Here is an 18,672-nt window from a genome sequence, read left to right as displayed (position 1 = left end):
AGTCTTTACTGAGACACGTATGGAAAATAACAAACAGCGGATGGTGAAGGAAGATAACCAAACCATAGCAGACCTGACAGCGCGGTGGTGGTGAAGGCAACATCCAAAATACTCAGACGGAGACGGTCGTGAGCGATCGGCAGATATCGACAGAAGGCACAATCAGTAAATGACAATCAGCTGTGGGAACCCAGGTGAGTGATGATGGGAGGGGCCGTCTCCCGGGAGTGGCGGAGGAGGTGACAGGAGGGGCGGGGCGCACCCAGGATGGCAACGAGATGTGACAGTGCCCCCCCCCTCAATGGACGCCTCTTGGTGGCTCACCAGGTTTGGATGGGTGAGCCGCATGGAACGCCCGGGTGAGAGACGGGTCGAGGATCCAGGAACGTGGGATCCATTGACGTTACTCCGGTCCATAGCCTTCCCAGTCGACCAGGTACTGCACTCCTCTGCCATGCGCCTGGAGTACAGTATCTCCCGCACGGTGTAGACCGGTCTGTCGTCCAACATCCGGGGGGGACATGGGGGGGGGGCGGGCGTGGGGGCTAAGGAGCTGGTTTCCACTGGCTTGAGGAGGGAAATCGAGACCGGGCCTCACCGAGACCGGGCTGAGGATGGCCTCGATGGGGAAGGGACCCGTGAAGCGTGGGCCCAGTTTGGCTGAGGACCCTGCTAGCCGAAGGTCCTTCGTGGACAGCCAAACCTCCTGCCAGTCCTGGTAGCTGGGTGCTTGTCGCCGATGACGGTCCGCCACCCGCTGGTTCCGGGATGCGGTGCATGACAGGGCGTCCCTGGTCTCCTTCCAGACTCTGTGGGCCCGTCTGAGGTGATGATCGATAGACGGGACCTCCACCTGGCCCTCCTGTGTGGGAAACAAGGGCGGCTGATAGCCACAGGCGGACATGAATGGGGACCGACCTGTGGCTGCGGAGACCAGGGAGTTGTGGGCGTACTCCAACCAGGGCAGGTGTAGGGCCCACGACGCCGGGTTGTGGAGGCACACGCACCGGAGGGCCGCCTCCAGGTCCTGGTTCTTCCTCTCCGTCTGTCCGTTGGTCTGGGGGTGGTATCCAGATGACAGGCTCGCAGACACCCCTAGGGACCGACGGAAACGCTTCCATACCTTGGACACGAACTGCGGTCCCCGGTCCGACACGATGTTCGTCGGAATCCCGTGGAGACGAACGACGTGGTTAACCAGGAGTTGGGCCGTCTCGGTGGCGGACGGCAACCTGGTTAATGGGACGAAGTGGACCGACTTGGAGAATCGGTCCACTACGGTGAGGACGACCGTCTTGCCACGGGAGGGGGGGAGGCCTGTCACGAAGTCGACGGAGATGTGGGACCAGGGTCTGGACGGAACCGGTAGGGGCTGGAGGAGTCCTGCCGTGGGCTGGTGGGAGGCTTTCCCACGGGCGCAGGTCAGGCAGGCCTTCGCGAAGATGGTGATGTCCCTCCTGAACCCCGGCCACCAGAACCGTTGGGCGATGAGTTGGATCGTCCTGTTGACCCCCGGGTGACAGGCTATCTTGGAGGTGTGCCGGCAGATGAGCACCTCCGTGCGTAGAGGGGGGGGGGGGGCGAACAGGCGATCCTTGGGACAGCCCCTGGGGATGGGGGTAGTTCCCTGGCTTGCTGAACTTTTCTCTCAACCTCCCACCTCAGGGCGCCCAGGATGCGCTGGACCGGCAGGATGTTGGCGTTGGTCTCCTCCCTTTCTGCCGGCTCGTGGATGCGGGATAGGGCATCGTGCTTGGTGTTCTGTGACCCTGGGCAGTAGGTGAGAGAAAAGTCGATACGGGTGAGGAAGAGTGACCATCGGGCCTGTCGTGAGTTAAGTCTCTTGGCAGACCGGATGGCCGCCAGGTTTTTGTGATCCGTGTAGACGGTGAAGGGGTGTTTAGCTCCCTCAAGCCAGTGTCTCCATTTCTGCAGGGCCAGGACGACCGCCAACAGTTCCCGGTTGCCGACGTCATAATTGGCTAGAGCCGGTGAGAGAAAAAGGGGCATGGGCGTAGCTTCTGGTCAGTGGGAGAGCGCTGGGACAGAACGGCCCCTACTCCGGACTCGGATGCGTCAACCTCGACCGAAAACGGGAGGTCCGGGTCGGGATGACGCAGGACAGGGGGGTTGGTGAAGGCAAGACGGAGGCGGTTGAATGCCCCCTCAGCGTCGGGCGTCCACCTAAAGCGGATCTTGGTGGACGTGAGGTTAGTGAGGGGGAGTGCCTTCTGACTATATCCGCGAATGAAGCGGCGGTAGAAGTTGGCAAACCCCAAAAACCGCTGGAGCTGCTTGCGCGTCTTTGGGATCGGCCATTCCACCAGCGCTTTAGTTTTGGCGGGGTCGGCCCTGAGCTGCCCCTGCTCCACGACGAACCCTAGAAAAGACAGAGAGCGGACATGGAACTCGCACTTCTCTGCCTTCACGTAGAGCCGGTTTTACAGGAGCCGCGCCAGGACCCGTCGGACGTGTTGCTGGTGGTCCTCTGCAGAACGAGAAAAAATGAGAATGTCATCCAAGTAAACGAAAACAAAAACATTGAGGAAGTCCCTGAGCACATCATTGATCAGATTCTGGAAGACGGTGGGCGCGTTCGTGAGCCCGAACGGCATCACCAGGTACTCAAAGTGCCCTAAAGGTGTCTTGAATGCTGTTTTCCATTCATCCCCCTCACGGATACGGACCAAATGGTAAGCGCTACGAGATCTAATTTTGAAAAAATGGTGGCTGACTGAAGGGGCGCGAAGGCTGAATCCATGAGGGGGAGAGGGTATTTGTTACGGATGGCGATGTCGTGCAGACCCCGGTAGTCAACACATGGGCGCAGGGACCCGTCCTTCTTATCAATAAAGAAAAACCCTGCACCCAGCGGAGAACGTGACGGGCGAATGAGTCCCGCCGCTAGGGAGGAGTCTATGTAAGTGGTCAGGGCTTCCCGTTCTGGTTATGAAATGTGGAAAAGTCTGGAGTCCGGTAATGAAGCCGGTAAAGCATACGGTCGGTGGGGCGGCAGGGATTGGGCGTTGTCTTTGCTGAACACCTCCCGCAGGTCGTGGGAGCACTGTGGCACGCCCTTGAGGCAGATGGCCTCGGGCGGGCCACCGCGGGAGGGGTTTCGCCCTGCCGTTGCCGACCGCAGGCAGTTGCCGACCACAGGAAATGGACGGGTCATGGGCATTGAGCCAGGGGAGACCCAATACCAACGGCGCGTTCCGGGGGGGCATAATAAAAAATTGGCGGTGCTCCACGTGGTTGCCCGCCACTCGGAGCTTAAGCGGGGCCGTGAGGTGGGTGACCTGGGCTAACAGTCGGTCGTCCAGGTCGACGATCTCCTTAGGGGGAAGGAGATTGATGAGTTGGCAGCCCAACAAGTTGGCCATCTGGGGGTCAATGATACACCCGTGGGCCCCCGAGTCAACTAGCGCCCGCACGGTTTGGGAGCTGGAGGGGCCAAATAGTTCGCTTTCCAGCTCCAACCGCATGACAGGTGTTGTGGACTTGGCCTGCAATGGTCGCCGTTTCGATGGGAACTTACATGGGCCTTAGGTCCTTGGCTGAGGGCCTCGGGTGCGACGAGCCCCTGGGTTGGCGCGGTCGTCCCCCCCCCCCTATCACCATAGGTTCGGGGAATCCCTCCTGGCACCGCACGCGCTCGCTGCCGGGTGTGGTCGACCAAGGTCGGCTTCGGGGTTCCTCGGGCCGTCGGTCGCTCAGCTCCTTTCGCCGCTCCCGGAGACGGTGATCCAAGCCGATGACTATCTCGACGAGGTCGTCGAAGGTGGTGCCAGCATCGCGGGTAGCCAACTCGTCCTTTAGATCGGAGTTCAAGCCGCGACGAAACACCCCCCTCAACGCTCGGTCGCCGTAGCCGCTGCCAGCGGCCTGGATCCGGAAAGCGACTGAGTATTCTGCGGCCGAACGGGCCCCTTGGACGCAGTAGAGGATTCTCTCTTCAGCTTCGACCTCCGTCACCGGATGGTGAAACACCCGGCGTATCTCGGCCACGAAGTCCTGACACGAGGCGCACAGCTCCGGTCGGGACTCCCGTACGGCCAGCACCCAGGTCTCGGCTTCTCCCGTGAGCAGGCTGGTGATGAAGGCTACCTTAGCCTCACCGCTAACGTAGGCGTATGGTTGTTGGTCAAACACGAGCGCACACTGCATGAGGAATTGAGCGCAGCGCCCGGTTTCACCTGCGTAGCGTGAGGGGTGGGGTAGCGGTAGATCGCGCGTGCCCACGGGCGGGGAGGAAGGGGCTGTGAGGGTGGCGATGCATGTCTCCATCTCCTTAAGGCGTTGAGCCAGCGAGGAAGTAATATGGCGAACTTCCTCGATCGCCTGGGCCAGCTGGCTCGAACGCTCCGCCTCTTGGACAAGGGCGGCGAAGTACCTGTCATCGCCGGCGGGGTCCATGGGTGATCGGAGTATTGTGTGACAACGCTCGAGTTAAGAGGCAGGACTCGAGCGACGCGGTTTGGCGAAAGGGTAGGACCCGAAATACACGACGTGACAGGGTTTGAAGGAGCAAGAGTCTTTACTGAGACACGTATAGAAAGTAACAAACAGGGGATGGTGAAGGAAGATAACCAAACAATAGCAGACCTGACAGCGCGGTAGTGGTGAAGGCAACATCCAAAATACTCCGACGGAGACGGTCGTGAGCGATCGGCAGATATAGACAGAAGGCACAATCAGTAAATGACATCAGCTGTGGGAACCCAGGTGAGTGATGATGGGAGGCGCCGTCTCCTCCCGGGAGTGGCGGAGGAGCGGACAGGATGGGCGGGGCGCGCCCAGGATGGCAACGAGATGTGACACTACAATATTTTCTGAATTGACAGCGGTGCGAAGTTTTTTTTCACATAACTTCAGAATCAAGTATTCATATTTAATACAGTATATCCTATTCTTGAGAAGTCTACTACTGCTGTTTCAACCGTTCGCTATATTTAAAGAACAAAACACAAAAAAAACATAGGAGACAAAACAAAAAAACAAATCTAATAAACCAAGCAACTTGGATGTCCTATAACCAGTTTCTCATCCAGTAACTAGTTTCTCAATGGGAAGGACAATACAGACTCTTGTATATATACATTGTTCTAATTGTTATATTTGGCTGACGCGACCAAGAAGTAATGTAGATAGCAAAATAGCTAGCAAGATAACTGGATAACTACATGAATAAAACATTTTTCTAGAACATTTCTCCTTCAGTAGAGTATTTCCCAAACTTTATTGAGCTATCGATGAAAAGGTTTCTTCAGCAGTCATCTGTACTTCTTTGAAGGTGTCGGACGTTTCGCTTCTTATCCAAGATGCTTCCTCAGCGAACTAAAGTCTTTTGCTGGTAGTTTTGGCCCTATATATATCCCTACTGTCCAGACGTGGCGGTGCCGGACCCTGCAATCATTGGTCCCTGCTCTCAAGTTGATGGGAGCAGAGGACTACTCCCAACGACTCCACCGATTACTTCTATTATACTGACTGATTACTTCTATTGTCCTGTCTGAGTATGAGGTCTACGACTGGCCTGATTCCCCCATTTGCTCTGGTCTCACCTCATCAGCATAACTAATGATGACGAAAGTGTCGTCCACATAGCTAAACCAGTGCAGAGACTTTGTCCCTGGGAAGGATGTGAGGGCCTGTTTCTCCAACGCTTCCATGCACAGATTAGCCACTATGGGTGAAACTAGTGAGCCCATAGCACAACCATGAATTTGTTTGTGAAATGTTTCCCAAAATTGAAAATACGTAGTATTAAGGCAAATTTGCAATTGGCAGATGTGGTCCGGTTTAAGTTTGGTTCTTACATGCAGAGAAGAGTCAGCCAATCGTCTCGTCCTCACCACTGAGACTGTTGCTGGGGTTGGGACAGATGCAAAGAGAGAGTTGAGGTGATCTGTGAGGGATTGAATTTCTTGTTTTTGAATTATGACGAAAGTGGCGTCCACATATCGTCCACATATCTAAACCAGTGCGTCAACTCGGTAGACATGAACATTAAATTTACTTGTGAGGACATTAAAGAGAACCAACTAGCCTTTTTGGATTGTAAAATAATTATAAAAGAGGACAGTGCGCTAAAAACAGGAGTCTTTAGGAAGGCCACGCACACTGACCAATACTTACTTTTCGATTCTAACCATCCTCCACAACACAAAGTAGGAGTTATCAGAACCCTCTAGCATTGGGCTAAACTAATACCAACAAGCGTAGAAGGTAGAGAAAAGCAGTCAAAACATATCAGGAGCGCACTCACAAACTGTGGTTACCCTCAGTGGTCTTTTAACAAATGTCAAAATGAATGAATAGGGAATGAAACCAAAAATTATCAAGATACAAAAAGGAGAGGAGTAGCAGTACCTTACATTGCAGGAGTTTCTGAAAAACTACAAAGAGACCTTTGGCAACACAAAATTCCTACTATTTCAAACCGACAAAAACGTTCAGGCAAAAATTAGTGCATCCAAATGAAAAACAAAGTAATGTAGTTTATTCAATACATTGTAAAAATGAAAATTGTAAAGAGCATTACATTGGGGAGACTAAACAAATTCTCAAAAAAAGACTATCAACATCGCGAGGATAATACGAGTGGGTCCCAATCAGCAGTACATATGCACCTAAAAGCTAGCAACCACTCATTTGACGACAATGAGGTTAAAATCTTAGCGAAAGAAAATAGATGGGTTGAAAGGAGAGTAAAAGAAGCTCATTTTCATAAAACAGCAAAACCCTACACTAAACCACCATGATGGGGTGAGGGTCAATTTGGATCGTTTGTACAACAGACTGCTTAGGCAACATAGGCTTAGTTATGCAGTTATGCTGATGAGGTGACATCAGAGCAAATGGGGCAATCAGGCCAGCCGTAGACCTCTTACTCAGGCAGGACAATAGAAGTAATCAGTCAGGACAATAGGAGTAATCAGTGGAGCCGTAAGGAGTAGTCCTCTCCTCCCCCCAGCCGGAGAGCAGGGACCAATCATAGCAGGGTACGGCACTGCCACATCTAGACAGTAGGGATATATATATACAGTAAAGTCTCGTTATATGGATATCGGATATATCGATAGTCCCGGTTATATCGATACTATTTCTATGCACGCACGGAGAAAATTACATGCAAACAGGGTCGGATATATCGATAGTCCCGGTTATATCGATATTTTTCGGACTCCCTTGAATATCGATATAACGAGACTTTACTGTATATATATATATATATACATTATATACATTACAGGCGCAAAAAAAGCACAATGGCCCCTTTGGTGTCCAGCGATGGCAGTCGAATGGCTCCGATATATATATATATATATATATATATATAGGGCCTAAACTATCAGCAAAAGACTTTAGTTCGCTGAGGAAGCATTTGGATAAGAAGCGAAACGTCCGACACCTTCAAAGAAGTACAGATGACGGCTGAAGAATTTTTTTCATCGATGGAACACTCCCGTACGACTGAGAGCTTACAGACGTATTTATTGAGCTATTTGAAAACTTTTACATCACAGCTGTCACATCCGCACTTTGTACTTTTTCATGTCATTCACCTTCTTCTCATTGCATTCTCAACAACGGCACAATCGGGAAGCTCACTACCTGTTGGTCACAAACAGAAACATGACAGAAATTCACAGTATCTGCCTGTCTCAGCACAATGGGGGACAGGGCTTTCATCTGCTCTGCCCCGAAACTCCGGAACTCACTTCCTCCCAACATTCGTAACATCGATTCTTTTCCCACCTTCAAATGCCATCTCAAAACCCACCTATTGAGAATTGTATTTTACGTGTAGCTCTTCCTCTTGTTTGTATTTATAAGTGTATTTTATTTATTGTATTCTATTTGTGATTGTATTTAATTTATTATAGTACCTATGCTTGTCTGTGACTGTAAAGTGTCCTTGAGAGCTTTGAAAGGCGCTTAAAATGAAATGTATTATTATTATTATTATTATCATCTGTGATAACGGTACCGTGGCAACTTTAGTATTTCAATGTTTCAATATTCTGGATAGGGTTCTGTCACTTCTGTCCATTGGTGTGATTGTAAAACAGTGGTGTTTTTTGTGATGGGCCTCATTTTAGTTTGCGTTTCCCAAGTAGAGCTTTTATGACTAAAATAAAATAAAAATAAAAAAAAAACATGATTTATTTCACTAATTCACTACCAAATATGTGTACACTCCAGTGCCAGGGTTTTAGTCATTTTCACTCAGTGTAAAAAAAAAAAAAACATTAGACTCTCTTCTTTCATCAGAAAAAAAGACTTAATTCATAAGTGATATGGGTCTGGAGGTATCTGAGATTGGTGTGGGGCTGTACAAATAGCAAATACTGCCCCCTCGTGGGAGGGAAAAATATTGTCAGAGGTCTGACTGGAGCTTGATCCGCATCCCCCTGCAAGGAAAATCAAAACCTGAACAAATTTGGGAATGGCGCTCCACGTCATACTTTTAAATTCCCGAATAAATTCGGGAATGGCAGTAATGAGTTAACTAGTCTTTATGTTAATGTAATGGGGGGTTGGTTACAAGAAAAACCTGACAGTATAGCTTATTTGTTCCATGTGAATTTTTAAAATGTTGGTTGAGATTTGTTTGATCATCATGGTAGTTGACGTGTTTGATTTGTTTTTGCTGGCCACATACAGTCATGTGGCGGGCCAGATGTGGCCTTTGACACCTGTTATGTGATTGTTCATAAATGAATGACTCCCATTTTAATCGGCTTGATTAGGTGTCTGGCTGAAGGCGCAGGAGATGTAGCTTTTATCAAACACACAACAGTTGAAGACAATACAGATGGTAAGGATTGAGTTCATTTCCTCAGGGGGTATATTATGCAGACAGCGTACCGGAAGACACCATGAGTTGCTTGATCTGTAACCGCTGGTTTGTTTTTCCTCCAGGTCACGGCCCTGAATGGGCACATAAATACAAGTCAGCAGACTATGAGCTTTTGTGTCGTGATGGAGGAAGACTTCCTATCAATCAGTGGAAGACTTGCAATCTCGTCCGCATCCCATTCCGTGGCATTGTGGTTGGCAATCACATCAATCCCTCTGTGGTGTTCAACATGCTTTCTCAGGGACTGGTAAGTCCAAACACATCATTCCATTATGGTAGCAACATTCTGAAAGTGCTGAGTCAACACAGCCTGGACTGAATCGACACTATTGTCACATGATCGTCATCAAGCCGTCCACGGGGCTTGGTTGCTCTGTGAGCTTGACTCATGCGTCGACGCATTGGAGTTGCTGGACCCCATACTATTGGATAGTTTTCTTTGTGAATATAAATAACCAACTGTTACGTTTCCGTGACAAAACCAGCTTTCCAACTCATTACAATAGCAGACGAAATGTCTGTTCTCGCTGGACGAGATCAAGGAGATTGGCATCCACCTCGTGGAAAGCAGAGGTAAAGCAGAGTAAACAAAAAATTTAGGAACTCAAAAACTCAATTTATGTCTGAGCAAATCTTATATTCCTGAATAATTTAAAATTTTTGAGCATTTGTTGATAGGAAATAAACATGTTATCAGTGTCTGAAATAACGCCTGCCCGGACGCCCGGGGCATGCAACTTTTTCGCGTACAATTTACAAAATGTCTCCGCCCGGGTGGCCGACAACATTTTTGAAAAAAACAAAATATTTTATTTTTTCAAATCAAACGTTTGCTTTTTTTAGTAAAGCAAACGGTTGAACGAAGATTTTGAAATTGGAATAAATTATTTCAAAATCTTTGTTTGGTTTGGAAATTTGGGAATTTCGGTTTGTGTGGCAATTTGCATACTTGACACAGCAGCCAATCAGAAGCCTGCTTCCTGCTTCCGGACTTTCCCGAGCGTTACAAGACCGTGCACAGAACCTCAGCCCCAGAAGAAAGATTCAAAAGAAGGTAACAAAATTTATGTGGCTACAAAACGTAAACGTACATTATCCCGTGACTGTAAAGTGTCCTTGAGAGTTTTGAAAGGCGCTTAGCAAGTACATGTATTATTATTAATTATTATTATTATTATTATTATTATTATTATTATTATTATTATTATTATTATTATTGTTATTATTATTATTGGTGGAAAGAGCAGTTCACATGGCTTGTAGCAGACGTCGCAACATAAATATTGCATTGTGCAACATGCCGAACAGTGTATGGACAAACGACAACTGGAGCAAAATCATCAGCAAGGGATATTAACGATAAATTAAGCAAAGGAGAATTTGAGGTAGGTACATCCTTAATAAAAAAAAAATCCTTAATACTTTGCAACAATGTTTTTTGCGATTTGTCGTCTTATTGTGCTTCAAGTTGTGAAAAATGAGGCAGGCTCTTTTCAGAGTTGTCTGCCCTGGTGTCCGGTAACTTTTTGTCATGAGTTTCAGACACTGATATAATCAATGTATATTACTGTTGTTTTTTTGTTATAATATGCAATTGAATAAAAAACATTTCAGAATTTGAAATTTGGGTCTCTCTTAATGCATAAAGGCCCTGTGGCGTCACATGTGTACACTGTGTACGCTGACGTGTGTACGACTTTGAAGTGCGCCTTTGATGTCTTTCAAGTCAGCCTGACGTATTCCTGCGCAGTCAAAGGGTATATAAGAAGCGTGGGACAGAGAGATCGGGGGAATTACGGGGCAGAATCACACGGACTCTGACTCACACGCACGCAACTCGCAGAGACTAACAATTTACAAATAAAGAGAAGCATCAAACTCTTTATTGGCGAGCCAGCCAGGAGGACTTTTTTTCTCCTCCTCAGCCCAATCAACTCTCTGAATGGAGCTGAGGAAGAGACCTGGCTGGCTCAACAATAAAGAGTTTGATGGTTCTCTTTAATTGTAAGTAGGTTCGTTGTCAGTTCTCCGAGGCAAGTGACACACTGATGTAATGTGACCCAGAGCTTGATTGTGGCGTGGAGTCGAGCAAGGCGTGCTGTGAACTCCGTCCGACGCAGTGCGGGGCTCTGCGAGTCGGTGCGTGCGTCTGAGTCAGAGTCCGTGTGATTCTGCTCCCGTGATTCCCCCGATCTCTCTGTCCCGATGCTACTTTTATACCCATTTTCATGTGTGGGAAATGCGCCAGGCTGAGGCGCGCTGAAAGACATCAAAGGGCATGAAAGACATCAAAGGGTTGAACAGCGAACTTCAAAGGCGTACATACATCTGCGCCGGGGTGTGCACATGTGACGCCACAGGGCTTCCCTCCTTGTTCCAAATTCGGTGAAAGCAATGAAGGAAAAATCAAGAAAAATGAAAGTCGTTCAGCTAAACGGAAAGGCCAGGCACAATGACGGTCGATCACCGGGCACGGCTGGCGTCGGTGGGGAGGTGGTGATAGAGATTAGAGCATAAGAAGTTTTCATATTTAAAAGTTTCATGCTGTTGTATCCTTCTGACTCAATACACAAGTGTGGCACGGGCAATCGTGTCAGTCGGGTCAACGGACACAGCAATGTAAACGGCCAGCCTCACAGGGGTCATTTACGACCTGGGGAAGTCTTTTATCACAGGGGTAATTTAGGACTTCAAACTCCTTTTCACACAGAGGTTTTTAGCCAGGATACAAACTGATAAGTATGGGAAATACAATGTTTTATTGCTCAGAACGCCCAGAGGCTTGGTATGCTAATCAAGAAAACTATTTTTTACTAATGTATCACTTTAATTTGTATGTATTCTTAATAAATAGCTTGGCAGAGGGGCGCAGAATTCAGACGTATGTCATTGACGACGGCGTCTCCTGCCGGCAGTGGGGACGATCTTTCTGGTTCCGAGTCTCTGTCCACGGTATCTGACTGTCATATCTCTGACATTTTGGGGGCTCGTCCGGGATATCGTCCACTACCAATTTCAGTGTGAGAAAAATGTGTGTGTTCCGGTTCCACAATACCAATAAATGAGCTTTCTGACAGCTCCACGCGGCTGCCACATCCTCCACACACACCAATGGAAATTAGAATAGGGATCAATCTCGTTTTCAAATGTGTCTAAGGCATTGTGAAGTGGGGTGATTATCATTAGGTCGGTCAGGTCATGCGGAGGAAATCAAGGGATCAAAGCCAGTAACTGCTTCAGGAGTGGTTGCAGAGGAGTTGCATTGTGAGAGATTGTTCATTCAGAGTCCATTTCTGCAGCAAATCATGCTTCACCTTTCTCAGGTTCAGTTCTGTGATTCCAGCAGCGCGCTTTCCAGTTGAGTTTCCATCCCAGAGAGCAGATGGGACGTCTCTTGGCTTTGTGGAGCCTGATCGCTGAACGGGTGGTTGCAAATGTGTTTCAGCTTTCTCAAGTTCATTTCTGTGAGGCCAGCAGCAAGCATTTTCAGTTGAGTCTCTATCCCAGGGAGCAGGTGGGATGTCTTGGCTTTGTGGCTTGACAGTGCTGTGGACATCGTGGAGCTTGTCTGAACGGGTGGATGCAAGTGGCTGTGCATTCAGAGTCCTTTTCTTTTACATCACCACAATTTGAACAGCCGGCTTGATTCCAGAGATTTCCTCGGACGCGCCCTCTGGCACTCATCCTACCGCCCCACAGCCATGCCAACTTGGTCCGGCCTTTGCAGCCGGCCGGCCATAATGTTGAAGTGGAGCTAGAGGGATGGGCCAGCTGTGCTGGAACTTGGACACATTAATTTACATTTGGTCAGATTTTTCTGTTTGTTTGTTAGTTTTTCTTAATTAGAGGAGCATAGCTTCCCGCAAATTCCCCGAATGTGTGCGGTGCAATTAAAGGCGTTCCTATCTTGTCTTCTCAAAAATGTGACAAGTCGATTTGTAGCCTGGACATTCCGACAGTCACCTTCTGGGCCTTGATACGGGATCACTGCACATAAAATAAAATACAAAAATGAATTTGCCAGGTAGCGCCATCTGAGGTGGAGGAGAGATAGAATTGAGTTTGCATTTTTCAAACATCACTTTGTACTTTACAGATCAAATATGGTGTCCACACATAAACAATTGACGTAATTTCAATAATTTCAATCATTGAATCAAGTTTATAAAGGCTGAATCTGATCCCACAGTCGCATAGCAGTTATCAGTTCGAAAATAGAATTGGTATCATTGCGTCTGTGTAAGCTCTCAGTCGTACAGGAGTGGTCCATCGATGAGAAGGTTTCTTCAGCCGTCATCTGTACAAAAGTGAAGGTTTCGGACGTTTCGCCTCCTATCCAAGAGACTTCGTCAGCGAACTAAAGTCTGACTGGTCGTATCGGCCCCATTTATATATCCCTAATGTCCAGACCTAGTGGCGCCGGACACAGCTATGATAGGTCCCTACTCTCAGGTTGGGGGGGGGGGGGGGCGCGGGACCCCCCCTGTGGCCCCACTGATTGTTCCTACATTCCTGACTAACGATTGGCCTATTACCCCCACTCCCCCCGGTATCACCTCATCAGCATAACGACCCTCATCAGCATTGCGAAAGTTGCCTAACCTGTTTTGCCTGAGCAGGCTATTGTATGAACGATCCAAATTGAACCTCACACCACCCGACCGGTTTAATGAAGGATTTTGTTGTTTTATAAGAATCGCCTCTTTTACCCCCCTTTCAAACCATCTATGTTCTTTCGCTAAGATTTTAACCTCATTGTCGTCAAATGAGTGGTTAGTAGCTTTTAGGTGCAAATGTACTGCCGATTGAGGCCCACTAGTATTATCCCTGCGATGTTGATAAAGTCTTTTTTTGAGAATTTGTTGAGTCTCCCCAATGTACTGCTCTTTACAATTTTCATTCTTACAATGTATGGAATAAACTACATTACTTTGTTTTTCATTTGGTAGCCTATCTTTTGGATGCACTAATTTTTGCCTTAACGTGTTTATCGGTTTGAAATAAGTAGGAATTTTATGTTGCCAAAGGACTCTTTGTAATTTTTCAGAAACTCCTGCAATGTACGGTACTGCTACTCCTCTCCTTTTAGAATCTTGAGAATTATTGGTTTCGTTCGCTATTCTTTCTTTTTGACATTTGTTGAATGACCACTGAGGGTACCCACAGTTAGTGAGTGCTCTCCTGATATGTTTTGACTCCTTTTCTCTACCTTCAGTGCTAGTTGGTATTAGTTTAGCCCTATGCTGGAGGGTTCTGATAACTCCTAGTTTATGTTGTAAAGGGTGGTTAGAGTAAAAAAGTAAGTATTGGTCAGTGTGCGTAGCCTTCCTAAAGACTTCTGTTTTTAGCGCTCTGTCCTCTTTTATAATTACTTTACAATCCAAGAAGGCTAGTTGGTTCTCTTGAATGTCCTCACGAGTAAATTTAATGTTGAAGTCTACAGAGTTGAGATGATCTGTGAAGGATTGAATTTCTTGTTTCTTAATTATGACAAAAGTATCGTCCACATATCTAAACCAGTGTCGAGGTTTTGTCCCTGGGAAGGATGTGAGGGCCTGTTTCTCCATCTCTTCCATGTAAAGATTAGCCACTATGGGTGAAACTGGTGAGCCCATAGCACAACCATGGATTTGTTTATAAAATTTTTCCCGAAATTGAAAATACGTAGTATTAAGGCAGATTTCTAATAATTGGCAGATGTGATCCGGTTTCAGTTTGGTTCTTTCATGCAGAGAAACATCCGCCAGCAGCCTCGTCCTCACCACTGAGACTGCTGCTGGGGTTGGGACAGATGTAAAGAGAGAAGTCACATCGTATGATGCCAAAGTTTCCTCAGGTTCCAATATGAGGTCTTTGATCCTCTCTACAAACCCTGTGGTGTTCTCTACGTGGTATTCTGTGTTACCAACCAACGGAGCTAAAATAGTTTTTAAATATTTGGCTACATTGTATGTAGAGGAGTCAATGCTACAAACAATGGGTCGGAGGGGGAACCCTTCTTTATGTATTTTTGGCAGGCCATAGATACATGGCGTGGCCTCTCCCGGGTATAATCTAAAATACATCTGTTTATCTATATGTTTTCCTTTCTCTAGCTTTTGGAGACAGTCAATCATTTCTTTCTTGTATCTATTGGAAGGGTCCCTTTTTAGTTGCTCATACGTGTTAGAATCACTGATTAACCTATTTATTTTGTCTTCATAATCCAATGTGTTGAGCAGCACTGTGCATCTGCCCTTGTCTGCTGGCAAAATAGTAATATTTTTGTCTTTTTGTAGAGTAGTTAACGCCTTTCTCTCTTCTAATGTTATGTTGGACGGAGGAAGTTTGGCACTACTGAGAAGAGCTGATATTTTAATGCGTAGATCATCTGCCTCTGCATACGAAAGTTTGTTATTTTTAATAGCCGATTCAGTAGCTGTGATATAATCTATTGTAGGTATAGTTTTAGGAGTCACTGAGAAATTTAAACCTTTGGTAAGTACTGCCTTTTCTGTCTCTGAGAGATCTCTGTCTGACAAATTTTTGATCCAATTCTCCCTTGCAAACTGTTCATACCTAATTTTACGCGTGTTTACCAGTAGCTGAGATTGTTTCAGTAAAAGTAATTTTTGAAATTTACCCTTTTGTCTCTCTTTGGTTTTGCTGTGGTGCCTCATATAACCGGATTTAGTAAATTCACACACTTCCTGATAGATTTTGTGGGTAAGATTAGTTTGTAATCGCTGATAATAAGTTTCTATTTCTGACTGTTTGTTTTTTATCTCTATGTTAAGTCTCCTAATTCGCAAATTTAGAAATTAATTGGTATCATTATTAATTCTTTCTTACTTTTTCTTTTTATCAATCGCCGAGCCAGTTCCATCTGTTTCAGTACGAAGGATTATGCTGTTACCATGTTTATATTATATTAATTCACTCAAATTAATTAAGCTTTAATTTTTCATTCATCAGTGTTCTTGCTCAGTCAGATGGTTTCAAACTAGTATACTGCATGGGAATGCCCACTGTTTGTTTCACTTTCACCCCACAATGGGAAGTCTTGTACAGTCTCGACAGTTGCATCGTAAATTTTGAACAGAGTCACAGGCCGCCCTGATAAGAATCAAAAGTTCCGTCCTGCCGAGTTAGTGTTTGGTCAGTTCCTTTTGATGTCGTATAGCGAATTACCCCAACACCTTTCATCTGTGCTGCCCAGCATTTGGTTATGTTGTCATATCACACTTCCTTTGTTTCTGCCAGCCTGCTCCTTTCAGATCTCCCGGCACCTGAAACACATGTCTACAACCAACCTCTTTGTTCTGTTATCTATCTAATTACAAGCAAAGCAATACTTACACAAACTAAACTTACTATGTTTATATTGAGCAATGTTTAATGTGGCTAAATAAATGTATTTCCTTCACTGCCAACAGGTTTAACCCATCTCATCTCATTTTCCGTACCGTTTATTCCTCATTAGGGTCGCGGGGGTTGCTGGAGCCTATCTCAGCTGTCTTCGGGCACGAGGCGGGGGACACCCTGAATTGGTTGCCAGCCAATCGCAGGGCACACAAAGACATACAACAGTCACGCTCACACTCACACCTAGAAATAATTTGGAGTGGTCAATCTGCCTGCCATGCATGTTTTTGGAGTGTGGGAGGAAACCGGAGGACCCGGAGAAAACCCACGCAGGTCCGGGGAGAACATGCAAACTCCACACAGGGAGGCCGGACCGGGACACGAAGCGGTGACCTCTGCACTGTAAAGCCGGTGTGCTAACCACTCGACGACTGGGCCACCCAGGTTTAACCCATCAGCTCCTTATTTCTAATCTAATTCCGTTCAGTCTAGGATGTATCCAGTTATTATATGTCGTTGACACAGCTCACCTTTTATTTCCAGAACCATCAGTAATCACCACTCGAGAACAACTGCTAGCTCGCAACTGCATCAAAACAAAACGTATGCGGAAAAGTGGTCAACACCGCTTCTCTCTATCCCCTGTGACTGAAAGGGAAAAAATTGCAACAAGTTAACTCAAACCTCAAAACATCATTATTTTTACACTTCCACTTTACCAAAGCATCCCATCCTCACATTTTGTCCCACTGCGGCAATGATGAATTATAGACCTTTTCTTTTTTGCTATATATATTGCCCAAGTGAGGCAGTCAAAAATCAACAGTACACAAAAACATATAACATGCCTTCCCGCATACACGAAAAGAATTTCTAATTTTTCATCGTATTGTTTACTTCATTTTAGAGCATATTTTCTCGAACCATCATAATCCTTCTCCATGTATCAATATCAATCACAATTCCACACAACACGCATTCCAATAGAATGCCATCCATCCATATGATGTTTTGTCTCTCCTTACCCGATATAAAATGTAAAATTCTAACTCACGTTACCCTCTGAAGTCTAAAAACCGATACTTTGGGACTTTTTTTGGGCCCAACTCCCATTTTTACCTGTGCGAAAATGCGGCCCGCGTCCATTTCAAAATAATATTGGCAGTTTTCTTGCCTTCAGGCCCTACAACCATACGGCCATAATATGCTAAATTTGCCTTTTGCCAATCTTTATAATTTAATAACGTTTTAGTTCAGCTAGCATATCTTTCAGAATAAAGTTATTCTCTTTTTATCGGCACAATTATATCGCATTATCGATTCGGTGTTTGCCATCGACTAGCATTAATTTATCAGCCTTATTTCGGCACCTCAGATCGAAGGCAGTTTGATTTCGAATGTCCGAGTAGGACTGACCACATTCCAGCACTTCGTCTGTCCAAAGCAGAAACAAGTGTGTTGTCAACTTTTTATACGTTCGGGGCGCCCCTAAACTGCCTGAGATCTGCGGACCGAAACACGCATCGGGCTAACTTTTTTCCCTTTTTTCATGTCTGGTCTTCCATCTATTTTTTTCTGCGTCGTAAATATTTACTTGAACAAACAGTGTCGATCCTTCAACGTCTATATCAACCAATCGTTTTTTTCCTAACAAATTCTTCTTCATCGAGGCAGACTGGCAACTGATATGATTTAACCCCTTGCCAAAAACGGGAAGACTTCCGCGTAGCAATGTTCTCTCTAAACTGCGCGCGTGCGCAATTGCGCACATCTTGCACATAACTCAGCACACAAGAACATCTATGCAGCGCACATTTTGCAATGTAACTCAATGAGTTACAGGTATCCAGCCAATAATGCCGAACAATTTACGTACGTGACGCAGCCAATCGGAGCAGAACGGTGCGAATGTGCCCTGCCCATATGCGCCGTGATACTGGCGTGAAACTGTAGTGTAGCCACACCGTACTCATTAGTGATGGGAATTTCAGAGAGCCGGTTCTTTTGGCTCGGCTCTTTTGCCCCCCAAATGGCTCCTCAGTTAGGAATCGGCTCTGTTTGTTCACCTCAGAGATCCTCTAAGAACCGGCTCGCTCGCGAACGACACATCACTAGTACACCTCTGATGTTGCTCACCGTGGTCCTCAGTGTGCTCAGGGAGCTTGCGTGTCTGCTCAGACACATGAAAAATTAGAGGGAACATTGCCGCGTAGCCATGTTCGTGCCTCGACTTCTCTGTAATTTACAGGAAATCGCAATCTCGTTCCGGTGTGTTTTTTTTTTTAAACAAAATATTTAGGTGCCGGCGGCAAATTAAATTTTCATTAATACCGAAGCAGAGCGAATTATTAGCGTTCAATTTTCGCGACGTCCCCCTTCTCTCGCTCTTTTTTTATTGCTTCTATGAATTTGGTCCAGTTCTTAAATGCATAGGGCGGACTCTATTACTGGGACAGCAATTG

At 46.5% G+C, this 18,672-nt stretch overlaps 1 protein-coding gene across 2 annotated transcripts in view; it reads left to right on the top strand.

The window, feature by feature from the left end:
* meltf (melanotransferrin) overlaps positions 1-18,672 on the top strand; it is a 64,991-nt gene that overhangs the window by 9,522 nt on the left and 36,797 nt on the right. For both annotated transcript variants that reach the window (XM_089001173.1, XM_089001172.1), the window contains exons 6-7: positions 8,757-8,824; positions 8,929-9,113. In XM_089001173.1, the coding sequence (XP_088857299.1) occupies positions 8,757-8,824; positions 8,929-9,113 (253 nt within the window). The remainder of the gene's footprint in view (positions 1-8,756; positions 8,825-8,928; positions 9,114-18,672) is intronic.

This window comes from Hippocampus bargibanti, linkage group LG07 (genome assembly GCF_051943395.1).
Source record: "Hippocampus bargibanti isolate YZ-2025 linkage group LG07, ASM5194339v1, whole genome shotgun sequence".
Classification (NCBI taxonomy): domain Eukaryota; kingdom Metazoa; phylum Chordata; class Actinopteri; order Syngnathiformes; family Syngnathidae; genus Hippocampus; species Hippocampus bargibanti.
Note: the sequence above shows the minus strand (reverse complement) of the source record. Positions and strands in the feature narration are given on the sequence as shown.